Source organism: Oncorhynchus clarkii, chromosome 24 (assembly GCF_045791955.1).
Source record: "Oncorhynchus clarkii lewisi isolate Uvic-CL-2024 chromosome 24, UVic_Ocla_1.0, whole genome shotgun sequence".
In the NCBI taxonomy this organism is placed as follows: domain Eukaryota; kingdom Metazoa; phylum Chordata; class Actinopteri; order Salmoniformes; family Salmonidae; genus Oncorhynchus; species Oncorhynchus clarkii.
In genome coordinates, this window is record NC_092170.1 from 8,260,915 (window position 1) to 8,280,493 (window position 19,579).

A 19,579-nucleotide genomic window follows, 5' to 3' on the forward strand; every position below is an offset into this window, starting at 1 on the left:
ATGTACTGAACTAAATAAGGAGCTAATGAGACCAGGTGAGTAACTAACACAGGTGAAATCAATGAACGAAAATGAAAGACAGGGCTACGTTCAAGAACACAAGGAAACAGAACACAAGGTTGACTAAAGAAAGGAAATTAAATACAGAACCTTACAGTCAGTACTACATACTGGATTATAGATCTGCCAGGGCTTCAGAGTGTGAGGGTGAGCTCTGAGAGACACACAGTCCTCTCTTTATGAAGAGGGAGACAGCCGTCACCTAGGGGTTATGTTTTTGCTGGCAACCAGTGATGCAACGCTGCTTTGCCTCATTGGCCCCACAGCTGAAATGTACTCCAGTCTGCAGCCAGACTCCCTGATGATAAGAAAAATAGGTTGGTAAACGCTGATCGCTGTACGCAGTGAATTAAATAACGCTCCCTATATTTCCAATGCATTTTTTCCCCCACGATTGGTGGGTAAATGTGCATTTTTAATAGGAGTTTATTATAGTGTATTGAGCATCATTAAAGTGTTTTTTAACATTTTCCAAGGCATAATAGGCAACAAGACAAGAGGACTTTTTGCGGTCAGTGCATCTGCTTCGTCTGTATCTGTGTCCCTGTTTGCACTCTACCAAAAGGACAGGACATTAGTACAGCACAGCACATCAACAATAGAGTCAGAGAGTTATAGGTGAAAACAGGGTCATGTTGTTCCCTCGTCTACTTGGGATTTGAGTGCAGGTCTTTGTTTGTCCACAGGAGAACCAGATGGTGATCTTGGCCTACTTCCGGGTGATGTACACTGTGGGCTACTCTCTGTCCCTGGCCAGCCTTTCCCTGGCCCTCATCATACTGCTCATCTTCAGGTAAATGCTGGCTCTGACCACAGTCATAAACAGTATACAGTCGTTATTTATATGTCAGGATTTGACTCTGACTATCGGACTGTTTGTTTGGACTAAGGCAATGGCTTCACTTCTAGTCATCTGATGTGAATTAGGTAAATGTAAAATCATACAGATCTTCATTTGAGCCAGTTTGCTACAGCAGGAAAATAATCCTGCAGGAAGAGGAAATGTGAATTATGTGGATTATAATTAATGGATATTTCTTGTTATGGCAAATTCTGAAATTTTAAAGTGGAAATTACAAACTTTAGAAGCCTTTTAAAACTTTGAATACATCCCTACTGTGCATGAAAATTCTCATCAACAAAAGAGTGATCAAATTAAAATCCTACACTTGACACATGACATATACTGTACATGATGCTGGAAAGAATTTTGCGATACAGTGATCTCATTGTCAAGCGTTGTACCCTAGGAAACTAAGGTGCACCAGGAACTATATCCACACCAATCTGTTTGCGTCCTTCATCCTGCGAGCCATATCCATCCTCACCAGAGATGCTGTCCTCACCAGGGACACCCCAGAGTTCAGAGACAACAGAGACGTGTCCAACGTCCTCAGTGATAAGGTCGGAACCAAAGGCTGTACACACTAACGCACGTTACAGAAACACACACTCGAGCGTACCGTTTAAAGACACAATTCGTCTCTCATACATTAGACAGCCATCCTTGACCTCCGCCCCTGACATTTGACCCCTGACCTTTGCCCCCAGGCCCTGTCTGGCTGCCGTGTGGCCCAGGTGCTGATGCAGTACTGTGTGGGGGCTAACTACTACTGGCTGCTGGTGGAGGGCCTGTACCTTCACAACCTGCTGGTGCTCATGGTCTTCTCAGAGAACAGCTACTTCTGTGGATACCTCTTCATCGGCTGGGGTAGATATACACACACACACACACGCATGATAAATAATGTAAATGCTGTTTCCTGACAGTAATGAATGGTTTATGACACTGTGTGTAGGATCCCCAGTGTTATTTGTGGTCCCCTGGATTATAGTGCGGTACCTGTATGAGAATACACGGTGAGTCACTCTCATTTCCATTCAATCTTATTTCCTCATCATCTGTTACTAAAAACAGAATTCCGAGAGATTGTGACATATCTCCTCCCAGGTGCTGGGAGATCAATGAGAACATGGCGTACTGGTGGATCATCCGCACACCCATCCTCCTGGCCATTCTGGTGAGTGTGTGTAACGTGTGTGTGTGTCGACTGTGCTGTGTGCCCTAAAGCAATGGGGTCCAGGGGTTACTCATTCGTCAACCCACCGCTCCTCTCCTCTTCCCCCTGCAGTCTTGTCTCTTTGAAGTTAGCAGACCATGACAAGCCTGGGGAAATTGTGCGAATGTGAAAGCTGAGTGGGCATGTTTTGGTTCCGGAATGCACTGTACATTAAAATGAATGGATGACTCATCAACCCAGAAGACAAAATGAATGTCACTTGGTTTCTGTTCTTTTCTTAGTAACACTTAACATGTTCCTTGAAGCTTGATCTAAAGAGTGTTTAATTAGCGTCTCTCAGTGAAACTCTGAGAGGAGGAAAATATAATTTTTTTCTACGGTATTTTGCATCAGAAGCAACATGCCAGAAGAGATGAGGATTCTCCTGTCACAGATGATTTGTAATTTGTCCCACAACTCTCACATTTCCCCTAAGGTCTAAATGCCTAACATCTTTTGACATAGTTAGTAATGTTAGACATAGACTGTGTTTTCTATCTCTGTTTTACTTTTTTCATTGTATTGATGTGTATATTTTTATAATTACAAGGCTCATCTGTAAAATAGCATGGCAGCCTGTCAAAGGTTAAGTAAATAGGAGTAATTCGCACGTAATACGACGTGCAGTTGCACTCTGTCACCTGGACTTTGCAGTTAATACCCCTAACATGTTGCAGTCTGACTTTGGAACTCAAACTTATTGTGGAATTCTCACACATTCACCCTGCTTCCACAGTCATATAACACTGAAATGCCAGAGAACAGAACAGACCTATTTGGATACACACCCTTTTTTCTCTCTCTGACTTTAGTAAAGCTAATACTTGGTGGTTGGATGTTGATTGTGTTTAATTGATCTTTTTTTATTTTATTATTCCAGGTCAACTTTTTCATATTTATTCGGATCATACAGATCCTTGTCTCCAAATTGAAGGCAAACCAAATGAGGTACACCGATTATAAATTCAGGTAAGAAAGATACAGCACCTTCTAATCCATGAATGACATGAAAGCAGATCAAAATGAAAACACAAAACAAACACTCTATTGTATCTTATAAAAACTGATGAAGTCAACTCATTGCTTACACGTGTTTTATGTGTTTCTTTGTCACGTAACTTTGTCTATGTCATACCTTGTTAAACACTGTCGCATTCACGGAACATTACCGTACCTTGGGCAGCGCCGTTGTCACCTATCCTCCAGCCTAAACACACGAGGTCAGCAGACATTAGGATGACATGACACTATCCACACAATTATTTTTGTTGCTCCAAACTCCGTTGACATCCATTACCTCAATAATCCATCACTAAGTTAACTTGCCCTTTCGTAGTATGCAGCGTAAAGGGAGCTGTGGAAACATTTGATGTTTCTGTGGTGTTCAACGGGGGGGGCCTTCCCGTCCTTTGATTGTGAGCCGTGGTCCTTGGAGACGGTGTATATACTTTTTTTTTTTTAGGAAACCAGCCACATCCAAGAGACCAGTTGCATGCATAATCCTCTGAACTAAGCCTGGCTTCGAGGTACGCCGGACAACATGAGTCTGATTGGAATCTAATGTGCAGCTGATGCACTGATTCTGAGCCACCAAAAGAGTCATGGGAAGAGAATTGCCTTTCTGATTCCCCAAGATGCTTTGAAGCCGTTACTTAACATTCCTGCTCTGAGTCCAGGTGTGGAGGTTGTGGCTTTCTTTGTTTGCCGTTTTATGTGTTTGTGTGAAAAGTGAACCATCCATTGATGTCATTGATGAAAGCGATTCACCATATAGGACCAAACAGATCTCTAATAGTTGCCCTTGCTCGGCTCTGTAAAGGATGCTCTGTGTGTGCAGGTTGGCTAAGTCCACTCTGACCCTCATCCCTCTCCTCGGCATCCATGAGGTTGTCTTTGCCGTGATGTCAGAGGAACAGACCGAGGGTGTCCTCCGAAATATCAACCTCTTCTTTGAACTTTTCTTCAACTCTTTCCAGGTAATATGATGAGACACAAAAGTTATTCGTCTATGTGGGGGTGTGTTTGGGTATGCATGCTGTGTGAGTGAGTGTGCCTGTGTCCGGTGCCCACATGCACTCTTGCTTGTTACTCCATGAACTTTCTCTCTGCGGTGCTTCTGTTAGGTACTGTATGTGTTAGATGGGGGAAGATTGATGACCTCTCTCTTCTTCTGATGCCTCTCACTCTCTCATCCCACAGGGTCTACTGGTTGCCATCCTGTACTGCTTCGTCAATAAAGAGGTGAGTAAGGAAGTGAAGTATGCTCTCAACAAAGCCCAGGGCAAAATGAGTGCACTTGAACAGCCGTAGCACCTGAGTTTACGACACGTTCGTCTCTGTTTGTTCCTATGAGAAGCCAGCGCTTTCTGTGACCTGCTGGGTATGTCACCCTGTCACTGTGGGTTAGCTGTCACACAGAGAAGCTAAGTCCACAGGGCAACGGTGATGTCACTGAGGGGTCCAGCCATGTCTAGAGTCAAGAAGTGGTTAGGCCCCTGTGTGACATGAAATGTCTGATGTATTTCCTGTTGAGATATGGCCTAGTTTGGTTGAGGTAGCATACATACTGTAGTGCTTAAAGAGAATAAAGATCAAATTTAGATACAATTTGTAACCTGGTCAGATCATAAGGTCAGGAAAAACTCATTACCTTCCCTCGTTCATCTCTCTCCATCTCTCCCAGGTGCAGTCAGAGATAAAGAAGAAGTGGCAGCGATGGAAGCTGGGCATGAACGTCCTGGACGACCTTCGCAACACGGGCAGCAACACGCCACAGGGGGGCACCGGCGGCGGGCAGTGCCACCACGACCCGCCCTGCCAGCCTGACTGTCCACAGGAGGATACCCACAACCTCTTCTCGGACGCCTCCGCCTCGGGGCCGCATGCCCACCCACGCCCACACCACCACCCAGGGGCCAAGAAGGGAAAGGCCTACTGCTACATTTCCGCCCGCAAGCAGGTGCTGAATGGCCTTGATGGAGCTCCGCTGGAAAAAGGGGGCGGAGAGGGAGCCATCAAATACTCTGAGAGCTACTGCTGAGTGGTTCGGTGAGGGGGATAACGACTAGCTGGCTACCTTTGTAATTTCTAGTGGGTGGAATCCAAAGCAGACAACCTGCCTGCTTCAGTTGTGTACTTCCAGATCTATGTGGCCGACTGTAGTTGGTGTTTCATCGAACCCATGTCTTAATAGTTGTGTGAACATGATCCGGGACTCATTGGATGATTGCCAGAATGTTTTTTCTGCACTGGCCAATCAGGCTGTGTGTTGTGACTCCTATAGGTTTTCAGTGGCAGATAAGATGACCCATCCCAAGTGCAATATCGCCTCAATCGACCTAGATTGACTTTTTAAAATGTTATTTTACCTTTATTTAACTTATTTACAATGACAGCCTACCCCGGCCAAACCCGGACGACGCTGGGCCAATTGTACGCCGCCCTATGGGACTTCCAGATATTGAGGAAAGCTTCTTCAATTAGGAAATGAACACCGTCCAACCTTGATCTGCTCTGATTCGACTGTTTTGGGGGTTTGCTTCTTTTGTTTTCTACCTCTTGCTCTACTAGTGGACAAAATGGAAACGTTATGTGCCAACCGTGGACCGTCTTTTCATGTACAATGGATAATTCTAACAATAGTCTATATGTTGGTATCGGACAAACTCAGTGAGGGACTTAGAGAAGGCAAGAGGTGAGTAAAACCAATATTGTCTTCCCCAGTGAGCTAGCCGCACAAACACTATGGTTTCCCTTGGCAACACTGTGTTTTGAATTCTTCTCACCCAATTGTTTAACATCTCTAAAGCCCCTTGCTCACTCGTCATACATTTACTGCAACCTTATAGGCTTAACTGAAAACAGTGAGCAAAGGAACGGCGTTCTTACGCAATATCGTAGACCTTAAGGCAGGCGAATTACTATCATGGTGGTGGCTGTGTGTGAGGCATGACTTCTGCAAATGAGAAAGAGAAATTCTCGGATTACACGCACTGTCAAAATGGGTTGAATGATTTGTAAGGTCCTGTTGACATAGTTTTCACTATCACAGAATGGAAGGTGAACGTAATCCAGAGGTCTTTTAAGCGCTGCATCTACATGCAAATGAAAAGACGATAACTGGAAGGGCGTAGTCTGTGGCACCTTCTTCTTTCATCTTCTCGATTTATCACAGGCTTATGCAATCTGAAATGCAAATGATCTCTATCGTGGTGAGTTCTGGTAGCCTGTTACCCTCCTCGGCAGATAGTTGTTTTTTCTTGTAGGTTTTCCAGACTAACCATAACCACTTACCACCCAGCTGACAGTTCTATATTCCCCTGAACACAGGTCGTAACATTCCTAGAGGGAATCTCTTTTCTGCTTCTGGGAATTAAGGTCCCAGTCCCCAGTACCCCTGCTGTCATGTGGCCTATGCACTATGGTGCACTATGGTGCAATAGGAAATGGCTCTCTACATGATGAACCACAGCTAGAAAATGCTCAAGTATTCTACTGTATGTGTGTTGATGGTATGTAGGTCTATGTGTCTGACAGCATGTTTGCAAAGCTAGGATCCATTCTATTCATCCTATGTGAAGACGTCTGTTACATTACATATATCTGTGCAAGGATGAAACAAACTCAGTTCTCTAGGCTGGAATCTGTGACAAACAAAATGTTTTGCCCTCATTACACACTCACCCTTAGTGAAGATTTGAAATACCAATCAACCAATATGAGTTTCGCTAAAAGGCCACTTCTTTTTGTGTGTGAACCCAGCTAACAATCTCCTACTCCTATTTAAAGAAGGGTCTCAATCTAAAACGAACACAGCACAACCCTAACTTCTCCAGATATAGCTTGACTACTCGGTGTGTATGGATCTGTCTGAGCATCCAGAGCCCTCAACTCATTTTACGGTTTGTCATTTGAGGGTCACATTGCACCTAGTCGCTATCCCCCGGTTGAACAGTGGTTCTATAGGCAATTAAACCAGGCAGCTGTCAACTTCCCTGTATTTCTGTCTTCTCATTCACTCCAAATGGGACCAACCCATTACCCAAGCATGTCCACCATCCATCTCTCAGTGTCATCAAAATGTATTATGTCATACAAATGAACTGATAATTTTTTTCACTAGCAGTATTCCTACTAAGGTCATTACTGGTGCTTGCCTCGATGCCTCTGGTGGCATAGATCATTACTCTAATGGTGTGTGTGTGTGTGTGTGTGTGTGTGTGTGTGTGTGTGTGTGTGTGTGTGTGTGTGTGTGTGTGTGTGTGTGTGATATTATCTTAATTTCCAAAGTGGCTTGGCTGAACCTCACAAATTCTGAAATAGCATTCACAAACTGAGCGTTGTACTTCACATATCCTCTTGTATAATGTACCTTTGGCAACAGCACATGTAACCTTTTGGAATTTTGTTTGTAAAACTGCTTATGTCAGACATTGACTCTTCAATAATAAAAAAAACTATCGGATGTAGCATAGAGTTAGTTAGCATTGCTAGTATGTGTTACAGTGGTGCCGTGACCTGGATCTAGGAGAGTGGACAGTAAACTGTGGTCAAAGGGTGGTGGATTCCATGGATGCCTACGTTAGAACCATGCAGTGAGTTAGTACTGGACTGTCACCCTGGACCCATAATACATTGGGTCCATTGTGGCATGGGTGGAACGTATTACATAAACGGACATGACCTTCTGACTTAACTCGACATGTTCTATATACCTGTCAACGGGTAAACTGGGTGCACTGACACTCAAGTGATATTTCACTGTGTGTGAATATGTTATCACGGGGCAATTACAGTACAAAGAACAGCACCAAATCTGACATGCTGTATATGTGACATGAATGGACACTATTTTTATTCACTTTTTATGTACATGTTTGTTATTTTCACCAGTAATTTAAATTAAATTATTCTTAATCTGCCAGTTTAAGTATTTGTCTATTGTTTTTTTTTTTGTATCTAACAAACAAAATAGACATTAATTATGAAAGATATGACCACTTTGCTGTTGAGCCTCCTTGTTCAGAAAATAAATCGCATTGAATTTCATCAAGATTAAAAGTTGTTTTATCAATTAAATATTTGCTGTCCTGAGTTTGACATAGCATGTGTAGGGGCGCGCCAGGCGGCCAATAAAGTAGGATACTACAGTATCGTCAATTTCCTCTGGAGGTTTTGTGCCCCTGAAGGTGAAGCGCTGAAGAAGGGAAGTAAAGAATAGGAAGAGCACCATCCTGGGAATCCCCATTCCATCTCCCAGGCAGGAACGCTTCCCTGAGGGACAATGAGAGAGGTTACCTTCAGTACTCAACCTACAATCCTGGGACTGAAACCTACACATATATTTCACTGGTCATCCCCAAAGCCAACACCTGCTTTGGCCGCCTTTCCTTCCAATTCTCTGCTGCCAATGACTGGAACGAATTGCAAAAATAACTGAAGTTGGAGACTTACATCTCCCTCACTAACTTTAAGTGTCAGCTGTCAGAGCAGCTTACCGATCGCTGCAGCTGTACACAGGCCATCTGTAAATAGCCCATCCAACCAACTACCTACCACATCCCCATATTTGTTTTGTTTTTCTGCTCTTTTGCACACCAGTATTTCTACCTGCACATCCTCATCTGCACATATAACTCCAGTGTAAATTGCTAAATTGTAATTACTTCGCCACTATTGGCCTATTTATTGCCTTACCTCCTTACTTAATTTGCACACACTGTATACAGATTTTTCTATTGTGTTATTGACTGTATGATTGTGTATCCCATGTGTAACTCTGTGTTGTTTTTGTCTTACTGCTTTGCTTTATCTTGGCCAGGTCGCAGTTGTAAATGAGAACTTGTTCTCAACAGGCCTAACTGGTTAAATAAAGGTGAAATAAAAAATAAATAAATATGACAAACACATTGGCCTTGTTTGATATGCAAAACATATCAAACAAGATTTTAGCAATGTGTATGTATATTGTGTGATGATGAGGAGGCTTTTCCTCTGAGAGCTACTACGGAGTGGTTCTTGTTTTCACAGTCTCATATTATTTTATTAGCCACTTGTAACATGATCTTACCCAGTCCAAAAGCAAGAAATCCATTGTTTTCCTTAAAGCGTCCATTTTCATCCAGGAAGTTCTCTGGGTCAAACTCATCTGGCTTCTTGAACAGTTTGGGGTCAAACAGCACAGAGGACAACAGTGGAAACACCGTGGTACCCTGGAAGAATTACAAAAGAGCACTTACATAAAACAATTGGCAGTTTAGCAGGTAAAAATAATAGACGTTTGGGATAAGTTTTCAGAAATGGTGGTCACCTTTGGGATGTGGTAGTTGTGGAACGTTGTGTCTCGGGTCATTTGGTGAGGGACAGCAGTGGGAGCAAGACACATACTTCTCTGAATTTCGTGGATGACAGCGTCCGTGTACGGCATCTTATGTCTGTCGTCAGCCGTGGGGACTCTGTTCGAGCCAATCACCTCGTCTATCTCCTTCTGAACTTTCTCTGAGGAAGAGAGACAGTCATAGACGTTCATAGCATTTGGGTTCTGTCATGTATGTTTATATACCGTGTTTATAGTGTATTAAGAATGAAGAAATGCCAGCATGTATGTGCTGCTTACATGGTATATAATGTAAACTCTCTGTTGCAGCTCTTCTTTGGCTGGTTTTCCAGACCCATATTATTCCTCTGACTAAAAACATGTTCAATAGGGAATCTCCATTCATTATAGTGCTTTTTAGTCCAGGAAAAGGCTTAATCTGCATCCTGGAAACTGGCCCATTAAGTTGGGTTGCAGTATTATTTGCTATATTTGCAATAAATGAGTATAACTTCAATAACAGTGATACAGAAGAGAGGATACCTTGTATGTCAGGGTACTTGATCATCATCAGACAGGCGTGTGATAGGGTGGAGGACAGGGTCTCTGTGCTGGCAGCAAACAGATCCCACACACACGGAAACAAGTTGTCATAGTTGAACTCAGTCCCTGGCTGATCTTTCTCCTACGGAAAGTTGGAAGATACCTCTAAATCATACACTGATAGGAAATTTATGAGAAAGTTTGTGAGAAAGTTAGACTTTGCAAAAAAGATTCAGACACAAGTAATCATTGATCATATATTTAGGAAAACAGTGCTTTCTGGTGGCTAGTTGGTGCTATTACATATTTTTGATACTGTAAGAGGTTTAACATTAAATTCCAGAAATCAATCACTGTTTTACCTCCAGCATTTTAACCAGGAATACATCAAAGTAGTCCTGGGGGTTAGAGGTGTCCAGGCTTTTAAGGCGACGATCTGCTTCCAGTCGTATGTAAGCTTTGGCCTTGTCTATGGCCTTAAACAGCTCTTGGTGTTTTCCTGGAAAGCACTCAACGATTCTGGGGGAAATGTTATACAGCTGGAAGAGGAGCAACATAGGAAACATGGGAAGGAAAGGGTGGTTGTTATACTTTTGTTATAATTATCCAAGACACAACCAAGCCATGGTTTGGAAGAGCAGGTGTAGATAAATAACAGGCATATCATAAGAATTCACCCCCCTTGGATTTTTTCACATTTTGTTGCGTTACAAAGTGGGATTGAAATGGATACAATTGTGATTTCTTTGTCACTGATCTACACAAAATACCTCATAATGTCAAAGTGAAAAGAACATTCTATAAATGTTTTCATATTAATAAAAAATAAAGAACTAAAATGTCTTAAGTTATAAAGTCCAAATTTGCCTAACAAATCATATAATAAGTTGCATGGACAATAATAGTGTTTAACATGATTTTTGAATGACTAAACCATTTTTGTACCCCACACACACAATTATCTGCAAGGTCCCTCGGTTGAGAAGTGTTTTTCGAGCACAGATTCAACCACCAATGCCTTGCAAAAAAGGGCATTGATTGGTAGATAATTACTATTTATTTAAACAGACACTGAATATCTTCTTGACCATGGTAAAGTTATTAATTAGGCTTTAGATTGTGTATCAATACAATCAATCATTTTTAAAAAAAGGGAAATCGCTGAGCAGTTTCCTTCCTCTCCGGCTACTGAGTTAGGAAGGACACCTGTATCTTTGTAGTGACTGGGTGTATTGACACACCATACAAAGTGTAATTAAGAACTTCACTTTGCTCAAAGGGATATTCAGTGTCTGCTTTAAAAAAAAAATTACACACCTACCAATAGGTGCCCTTTGTGAGGCATTGGAAAACCTACCTGGTCTTTGTGGTTGAATCTGTGTTTAAAATTCATTGCTCGACTGAGGGACCTTACAGATAATTGTATGCGTGGGGTACAGAGATAGGTAGTCATTCAAAAATAATGTTAAACACTATTATTGCACACAAGTGAGTACGTGCAACTTATTATGTGACTTGTTGAGCACATTTTTATTCTTGAACTTATTTAGGCTATTGAATAGTTATTGACTCAAGACATTTCAGCTTTTAATGTTTAACCTCAAATGTAATGGCAAAATGTAGGTTTCCGCCTAAATAGACATACCCAAAAGTAACTGCTATTTATGTGTAATTACATGATTCGGACATGCCAAAACGTGGTATATTTGGAAAGAAGACATCTGGGAGATTATGAGGAAATTATCAGAAGACACATAGGAGTTGTAGTTCAGAATACACAAGATCAAGCACACATAAAATAACAGTTTTTTTTGTTTTATATTTTGAAAGTCATCTTTCATTGACAAGCTATAAGTGAATTATTGATGTTCAGAGCTGGAAAGACATCAGACGGCTTCCACAACATGTGAACAATATCAGAAAAAAATGGGATTGATATACCTAACAACTAGAAATGGGCAGATGTTATAGTAAGTGGTGTCAGGGGTGGTCACGGGTCATTTCCAAGTGTCCCTAAACCTTTCCAAATGGCATATGTCTGTAAATTAGATAATACCAGTGCTATTACATATTTGCAATCCCTAAATGCTATTTGTTCAGTATAAAACAATTTCTACCATGTCAACCTCACTCAAACATTGTCGTGTTATGTTATCCAGGGTACATTCAAGTGTCCTTTCAACCACTCCAAAGTGTCCGAATGTGGTAATTGCACTGTTTTTGCACACTGGATGTGCCTAAAAGTTATTGTTCACGATAAAAACTACATTTCTACAACATCAACCTCTCTCAAACATTGTGGTGGTGTCCGGGGACATACAGTGCCTTGCGAAAGTATTCGGCCCCCTTGAACTTTGCGACCTTTTGCCACATTTCAGGCTTCAAACATAAAGATATAAAACTGTATTTTTTTGTGAAGAATCAACAACAAGTGGGACACAATCATGAAGTGGAACGACATTTATTGGATATTTCAAACTTTTTTAACAAATCAAAAACTGAAAAATTGGGCGTGCAAAATTATTCAGCCCCTTTACTTTCAGTGCAGCAAACTCTTTCCAGAAGTTCAGTGAGGATCTCTGAATGATCCAATGTTGACCTAAATGACTAATGATGATAAATACAATCCACCTGTGTGTAATCAAGTCTCTGTATAAATGCACCTGCACTGTGATAGTCTCAGAGGTCCGTTAAAAGCGCAGAGAGCATCATGAAGAACAAGGAACACACCAGGCAGGTCCGAGATACTGTTGTGAAGAAGTTTAAAGCCGGATTTGGATACAAAAAGATTTCCCAAGCTTTAAACATCCCAAGGAGCACTGTGCAAGCGATAATATTGAAATGGAAGGAGTATCAGACCACTGCAAATCTACCAAGACCTGGCCGTCCCTCTAAACTTTCAGCTCATACAAGGAGAAGACTGATCAGAGATGCAGCCAAGAGGCCCATGATCACTCTGGATGAACTGCAGAGATCTACAGCTGAGGTGGGAGACTCTGTCCATAGGACAACAATCAGTCGTATATTGCACAAATCTGGCCTTTATGGAAGAGTGGCAAGAAGAAAGCCATTTCTTAAAGATATCCATAAAAAGTGTCGTTTAAAGTTTGCCACAAGCCACCTGGGAGACACACCAAACATGTGGAAGAAGGTGCTCTGGTCAGATGAAACCAAAATTGAACTTTTTGGCAACAATGCAAAACGTTATGTTTGGCGTAAAAGCAACACAGCTCATCACCCTGAACACACCATCCCCACTGTCAAACATGGTGGTGGCAGCATCATGGTTTGGGCCTGCTTTTCTTCAGCAGGGACAGGGAAGATGGTTAAAATTGATGGGAAGATGGATGGAGCCAAATACAGGACCATTCTGGAAGAAAACCTGATGGAGTCTGCAAAAGACCTGAGACTGGAACGGAGATTTGTCTTCCAACAAGACAATGATCCAAAACATAAAGCAAAATCTACAATGGAATGGTTCAAAAATAAACATATCCAGGTGTTAGAATGGCCAAGTCAAAGTCCAGACCTGAATCCAATCAAGAATATGTGGAAAGAACTGAAAACTGCTGTTCACAAATGCTCTCCATCCAACCTCACTGAGCTCGAGCTGTTTTGCAAGGAGGAATGGGAAAAAATGTCAGTCTCTCGATGTGCAAAACTGATAGAGACATACCCCAAGCGACTTACAGCTGTAATCGCAGCAAAAGGTGGCGCTACAAAGTATTAACTTAAGGGGGCTGAATAATTTTTCACGCCCAATTTTTCAGTTTTTGATTTGTTAAAAAAGTTTGAAATATCCAATAAATGTCGTTCCACTTCATGATTGTGTCCCACTTGTTGTTGATTCTTCACAAAAAAATACAGTTTTATATCTTTATGTTTGAAGCCTGAATGGTGGCAAAAGGTCGCAAAGTTCAAGGGGGCTGAATACTTTCGCAAGGCACTGTATAGAGGATATCCAAGAGTTTTTTCAACCTCTCCAAAGTGCCTGAATGTTTAGCCTAGACATATCCAATGTATTGGTCCCACACACTAATTAATTGTTTACAAAAACGATATAAAATTAACAGAAAATATATAAAATGTCTTATTAAACATAAACTTGGTTACACACGTGTCCTTCACTAAAAAAGGTGCAAAAATATAAATAATCTGAACTATTTACAAATGGCATGTGTGTTTGTTTTACAACCCAGGTGTAGATGATTGTATTTCACATTCACCGTAGCTTGTTCATGTCGTGATAGGCTTTGAAGCGGTCCATCTCTGCCAGGAAACAAAAAGCTGGCATTTCGGGCAAAAGATCCGCCATTGCACCTTCCCATCGTGTTTTGTTCAATGCTTGCAGTTCTTCCTTTTGTCTTTTGGCATGTGTGTTGGATAGTGGCGCTCACCTTGAGTGGGGGGTCTTGTGATGGTTGTGAGGTTTCTTTGGACCCCCAATTCAGCCATCTCTAAAACCAGCTGCTCTCGGAAGGAGGGGTTTGACCTTTTGCTTTGGCCATCTGCTTGTGGAGAAGGAAAGCATTTACTGTAGCAATGTAAAAAAAAAAAGAAAGTATTATACCACTTCCTGGTCTTGTGGAGGACCTGGTAGTAGACTATGAAAGTATCAGATAGGTCGACACACCACATGCTGGCATTGTAGACCTTCACAGAAACGGGGACATTCTTCCTTTTTTACCCTTCTTGAGACACGGTTGTTATTGAATGCCTTATGCTGTGTGGTGAGCATGGTTACTTCCCTAGTGTCCTTCCATTTCACAAAAAGCAGCTTGTTAGTCCTGTTCCAACGTATGGTCCCCCTCTCCGCTGTCTTTGTCATGTTGTTTACCTTTGGTCTTGGGGAAACTGTTAGGACAAATGGTGCCACAAGCCCTATTTTCTTTTTCAAGAGGGTGACTGACATAGCAGTGGGGGGTGAAGACCTTGACCGGCAGGGGTGCTTGCTGGGGAAGGCTGGCTCCCAAATGTCATGCATCCTCCACTCTGTGGTGAATAAAATACAGGGATATATTGTTGTAAGACACACATAATTACTGTTGACTAAATTCACAAAACAACATTACTGTAAAGTAAAAACACCAAGCCTAAACTTTATCTGTACGGTGACTCACATAGGTGTGAAGCACACACAGTGCAATCAGTGACAGTTTGGAGACAAAGGCAGAGGTGAAAAAGACAAATAAACAACGGCCATGAGAGTTTAGTGGCCTTTCCAAAGTTACAAGGATGGAACCTTTAACAGCAAACAGTGAACTAATATGAAACATAGACAATAAATAATTTAGAATTATGTAACATTGAAATGACTTGTTACATAGGCCTATGTAAACTAAATCCAAAGCACAAAAAGCATACAACTTAAAAATAAAAAATGAAATACATATACTAATTTAGCTATATAAAGTCATGAAAATAATTTACTTACAGATCTAAAAGTGGATCCAATCCTTCTAGAAAGCAGTCTTCGTCGGCCGAGTCGAAATACTCATTGTCCAAATCGCTCCCCTGATCCGAGTCCAGTATTTTATTTAAAGTTTCTATGTCGGTATACTTATTCATAGCTGCCTTTTTTTTAGCTGTTTGACATTCTTAGTTTGGCCCCCTTGAGAAGCGATCTTTTATGCTAAAGAGATTAAATTAAAGCGATGAAATCTGTTGACAATGTAATGCAGTGTGCTTGGTGCTTCTCGTCTCTCGTAAAATAAAAATTGACTCTCGGGGCTGGTGATCAATAACGGTAGGTCACAGGCAGACAAAGAAGATATCCTCATAATCTGTGGAATCCCGAATTTCGGTGTGAATCGACGTATTCCGTGTTTAATTTGTTTATGCTCCACAACTCTAACCAGAATGTAGGTGGCAGCCATCTTGAAATGAGGTCATTGGCTCGGCCTGCCCTTATACATTCGCATACCCATTCATGATAGTAAGTAACACCAAATATTTTAAGGCACAGATCAATAGCCAATATATTCAGCTTTCCGCAGACACCCTGCTTTTGCAGATAGGGGCAACCGTTCTCATATCAGACTGAATTGAATAAAAAAATCTAATAGGGTCCCCAAATATGGGGACTTTACATTTAAGAGGTTAATTCATTTGTAGAAATGTATAAAACATAATTCCACTTTGACATTATAGGGTATGGTGTGTAGGCCAGTGACATGTTGTTTTTTTTTAAAATTCAGGCTGTAACACAAATTAAATGTGGAAGAAGTCAAGAAGTGTGAATACTTTCTGAAGGCACTGCATGTGCTACCATACCATTGACACTTTGCTTTTTAGCATGTCGAAGTATGTATAGAGAGGCTTGTAGAAGATCTGAAACTCTGGGTCGTTGTATTCAAACCTGCGCCCAAGGACTATGGACCAGAATAGGTTGATGATAGTATGGAACAGGAGCTCTTTGGGGTTCACAGTGGAATCTGGAAGAGACAGCAGACAAGCATAAATACGCATGCATGCACACCACAGGAGGTTGGTGGAACCTTAACTGGGGAGGACAGGCTTGTGGTAATGGCTGGAGCGGAATTAGTGGAACGGTATCAAATACATCAAACACATGGTTTCCATGTCTTTGATGCCATTCCATTTATTCTGTTCCAGCCATTATTATGAGCCGTCCTCCCCTCCGCAGCCTATTTTGATGCACACCCACACACACACAAACAGATGTCACAGACTTAAACAACATACCTCCATATTCACTGAAGGCTTTCACTAGACTCTTAGCTTCCTCTTGGACCCTCTCCTCGAGGCTCCTGCATCCTATTCCGAGGTTTTTCAGGGACATCAAGGAGAAGTTGCGAAGAGTTTTCCATCTCTGCCCATTACTTGATCCGACCCCTAGATTGATGAGTACGACAGGACAGAGGCACAGACAGATAGGATGAATATAGCACAGTAGTTCCCTCTTCTAAGGAAAGTCAATTTTCACAGAGATTGACTATGACATGTGTGTCACACCATCCCTCTTCCATTCATTTCACTCACCGTGCTCGTTAAAGAGTTTCAGGGTAATGGCAGGGTTGGCTCTTCCATTGAACTCTTCTCCTTGGTCTACCAGAGCTTCCTTGATGGCCTGATAGCCAGAGACCACCACTACAGGTTTGGGGCCCAACCACACAGTAAACACTGAGCCGTATTTCTTACTGAGCTGATGAGAGGAGGTGAGAGGTTCTTGAAGAATATAATTTATAACTGCTTCATGATCTTAGTACAACTGTCTTATCCCCACACAACCCCAAATAAGGCTGTTTAATCCCATTGTCTCTAAACAAACGATCAGGGTTGGGTAGATTACTTTCTGAATGTTGCTAGGTACCTGTCCCAAATTATAATCAGTAATGTAACTTTTGGAATATACAAACTCAGTAACATAATCTGATCACTTTCAGTTACATTTTGATTACTTGCCCCTTTAAGAGGCAATAGAAACATATAAAAATGATCCAACAAATGGATTTGGTGTGTCATCATATTGGTCTCTGATTGTTCCACTTGCTCAGGTGGAACAAACTTAAACTTTTGCCTTTTTTAAACGCTGAATTGAATGTCATTTATGGGGGAACAAATGTTGTCTTTCTCGCATTCATCCTTTCTGAATTTAAAAGTAAACCAATAATTAGTCATCTCGTTTTTCAAAAGTTGCTCTAATCTGATTACAATCATTTGGGTGGTAACGTAACTGACTACAGTTAGTTTTTTTGTAATCAGACGACATGTATCTGATGACAGCACATGTAATCAGTTACTCAGCTTCAAATTATTTGAACTATGATATTGATCTATGACTGCAGCGCTTGCCTCCATAGCTCCATCTATGACTGAGAAAATCAGACAGCGTGTGGCTTTTAACTGACCTCCATGTAGGACTTGTCCGGTCGTTTCAGATCCATTTGTAACAAGTTACCAAGAAGAGGAATTAGTGAAGGACCCGGTGGCAAATGTCCATAACTTCTCTGTTTCCACATGTACTTCCAAAGTAAAATAATAACCGCTATGGCCATTATTATGGACAAAATGTCAGTCTGCAGTACATGTTGTAAATCCATGTTCAAGTCACTTGAGGATTGAGATGTGTCAGAGCAACGTGGCAGTTACTCTTAGCTATGTAGGCAGAGAGAGAGAAAGACCACATGAAACCTAATTAATAAAAAAAAAAGCTGCTACAGGTTAGCTGTGGTTGGAAGGTAAACAGGAACTATACTTGAACAAGAAAGACGTGTTCCCACAATACCTTTAGGGTATGTACACCCTCCTGCACTGTATATAGCCTATTTTAACAGACGACTTGCATAACTGTTTTGTAAACATTTTATGCAGACAAAATCATTGAAGAAAATACCCGCACAATAGGCAGCTTCAAATCTAATTGTATTGGTTGCGTACACATATTCTGCAGATGTTATCACAGATGCAGCGAAATGCTTATGTTTTGTAGCTCCAAAAGTGCAGTAGGACCTAACAACACAAAACAATAAAAAACAAATATAAAAGATAAAAAGAAAGTAATTAAAAAATATCGTAACGAGCAATATCAGACTCCAGAATATGAATGTATATGTATATGCTTGTGTGTATCGAGATTATGGACAGTATGTGAATAGAACACGTGTGTAGTTGTAGTTATATAGGAAATAGGAGCCTTGACTAGAATGCAGTAAATACATATGAGGTGGGTAAAATAGTATGCAAACATAATTCAAATGACCCGTGTTATATTACTATATATAAAAGGCAGCAGTTTATAAGGTGCAGAGTAAAGTACTGGGTGGTAGCTGGCTAGTAACAGTAACTAAGTTCAGGGCAGGGGACTGGGCGGAGGCTGGCTAGTAACAGTGACTAAGTTCAGGGCAGGGGACTGGGCGGAGGCTGGCTAGTAACAGTGACTAAGTTCAGGGCACGGTACTGGGCGGAGGCCAGCTAGTGGTATCTATTTAGGAGGCCAGCTAGTGGTATCTGTGTGAAAAAGTAATTGCCTCCTTACAATAAATAACTGGTTGTGCCACCTTTAGCTGCAATGACTGCAACCAAATGCTTCCTGTAGTTGTTGACCAGTCTCTCAAATCGCTGTGGAGGATGTTGGCCCACTCTTGCATGCAGAACTGCTTTAACTCAGCAACATTTGTGGGTTTTCAAGCATGACCTGCTCGCTTCAAGTCCTGACATATCTCAATTGGGATTGGGTCTGTATTTTGACTAGGGCATTCCACAACTTAAAATGTGTTGCTTTTTAACCATTTTCATTAAGACTTGATTATGTGTTTTGGATCATTGCCATGTGTAACGTTCGTCTTCCTCCTCTTCTGAGGAGGAGTAGCAAGGATCGGAGAACCAATGCGCAGCGTGGTACGTGTTCATGATGAATTTATTAAACACATAACACTAAAACAAAAATAACAAAGAGAATGACACGAAACAGTCCTGTCTGGTGACATACACAAACACAGAAAACAATCACCCACGAAACACAGGTGGGAAAAGGCTACCTAGATATGATTCTCAATCAGAGACAACTAATGACACCTGCCTCTGATTGAGAACCATACCAGGTCAAACGCAAAACACAACATAGAAAAACGAACAGACA

The 19,579-nt window shown here is 41.5% G+C and overlaps 2 protein-coding genes across 2 annotated transcripts in view; one reads left to right on the top strand and one right to left on the bottom strand.

Annotated features, from left to right (window-relative positions):
* Positions 1–7,588, top strand: part of LOC139382503 (glucagon receptor-like) — a 31,573-nt gene extending 23,985 nt beyond the window's left edge. Inside the window, exons 6-14 of the mRNA XM_071126591.1 lie at positions 747–853; positions 1,311–1,464; positions 1,612–1,771; positions 1,860–1,920; positions 2,012–2,081; positions 3,001–3,089; positions 3,958–4,096; positions 4,320–4,361; positions 4,804–7,588. Coding sequence (XP_070982692.1) covers positions 747–853; positions 1,311–1,464; positions 1,612–1,771; positions 1,860–1,920; positions 2,012–2,081; positions 3,001–3,089; positions 3,958–4,096; positions 4,320–4,361; positions 4,804–5,160 — 1,179 coding nt within the window. The 3' untranslated portion in view covers positions 5,161–7,588. The remainder of the gene's footprint in view (positions 1–746; positions 854–1,310; positions 1,465–1,611; positions 1,772–1,859; positions 1,921–2,011; positions 2,082–3,000; positions 3,090–3,957; positions 4,097–4,319; positions 4,362–4,803) is intronic.
* A 141-nt stretch (positions 7,589–7,729) lies between these two features.
* On the bottom strand, positions 7,730–18,041 carry LOC139382504 (cytochrome P450 2M1-like). The gene is made up of 9 exons (XM_071126592.1): positions 17,850–18,041; positions 16,981–17,143; positions 16,684–16,833; positions 16,252–16,412; positions 10,341–10,517; positions 9,979–10,120; positions 9,430–9,617; positions 9,190–9,331; positions 7,730–8,393 (listed from the first exon to the last, which is right to left on the bottom strand). The coding sequence occupies exons 1-9, from the start codon at positions 18,039–18,041 to the stop codon at positions 8,194–8,196; spliced, it is 1,515 nt and encodes a 504-aa protein (XP_070982693.1). The 3' UTR covers positions 7,730–8,193.
* Between the last annotated feature and the right edge of the window lie 1,538 nt (positions 18,042–19,579).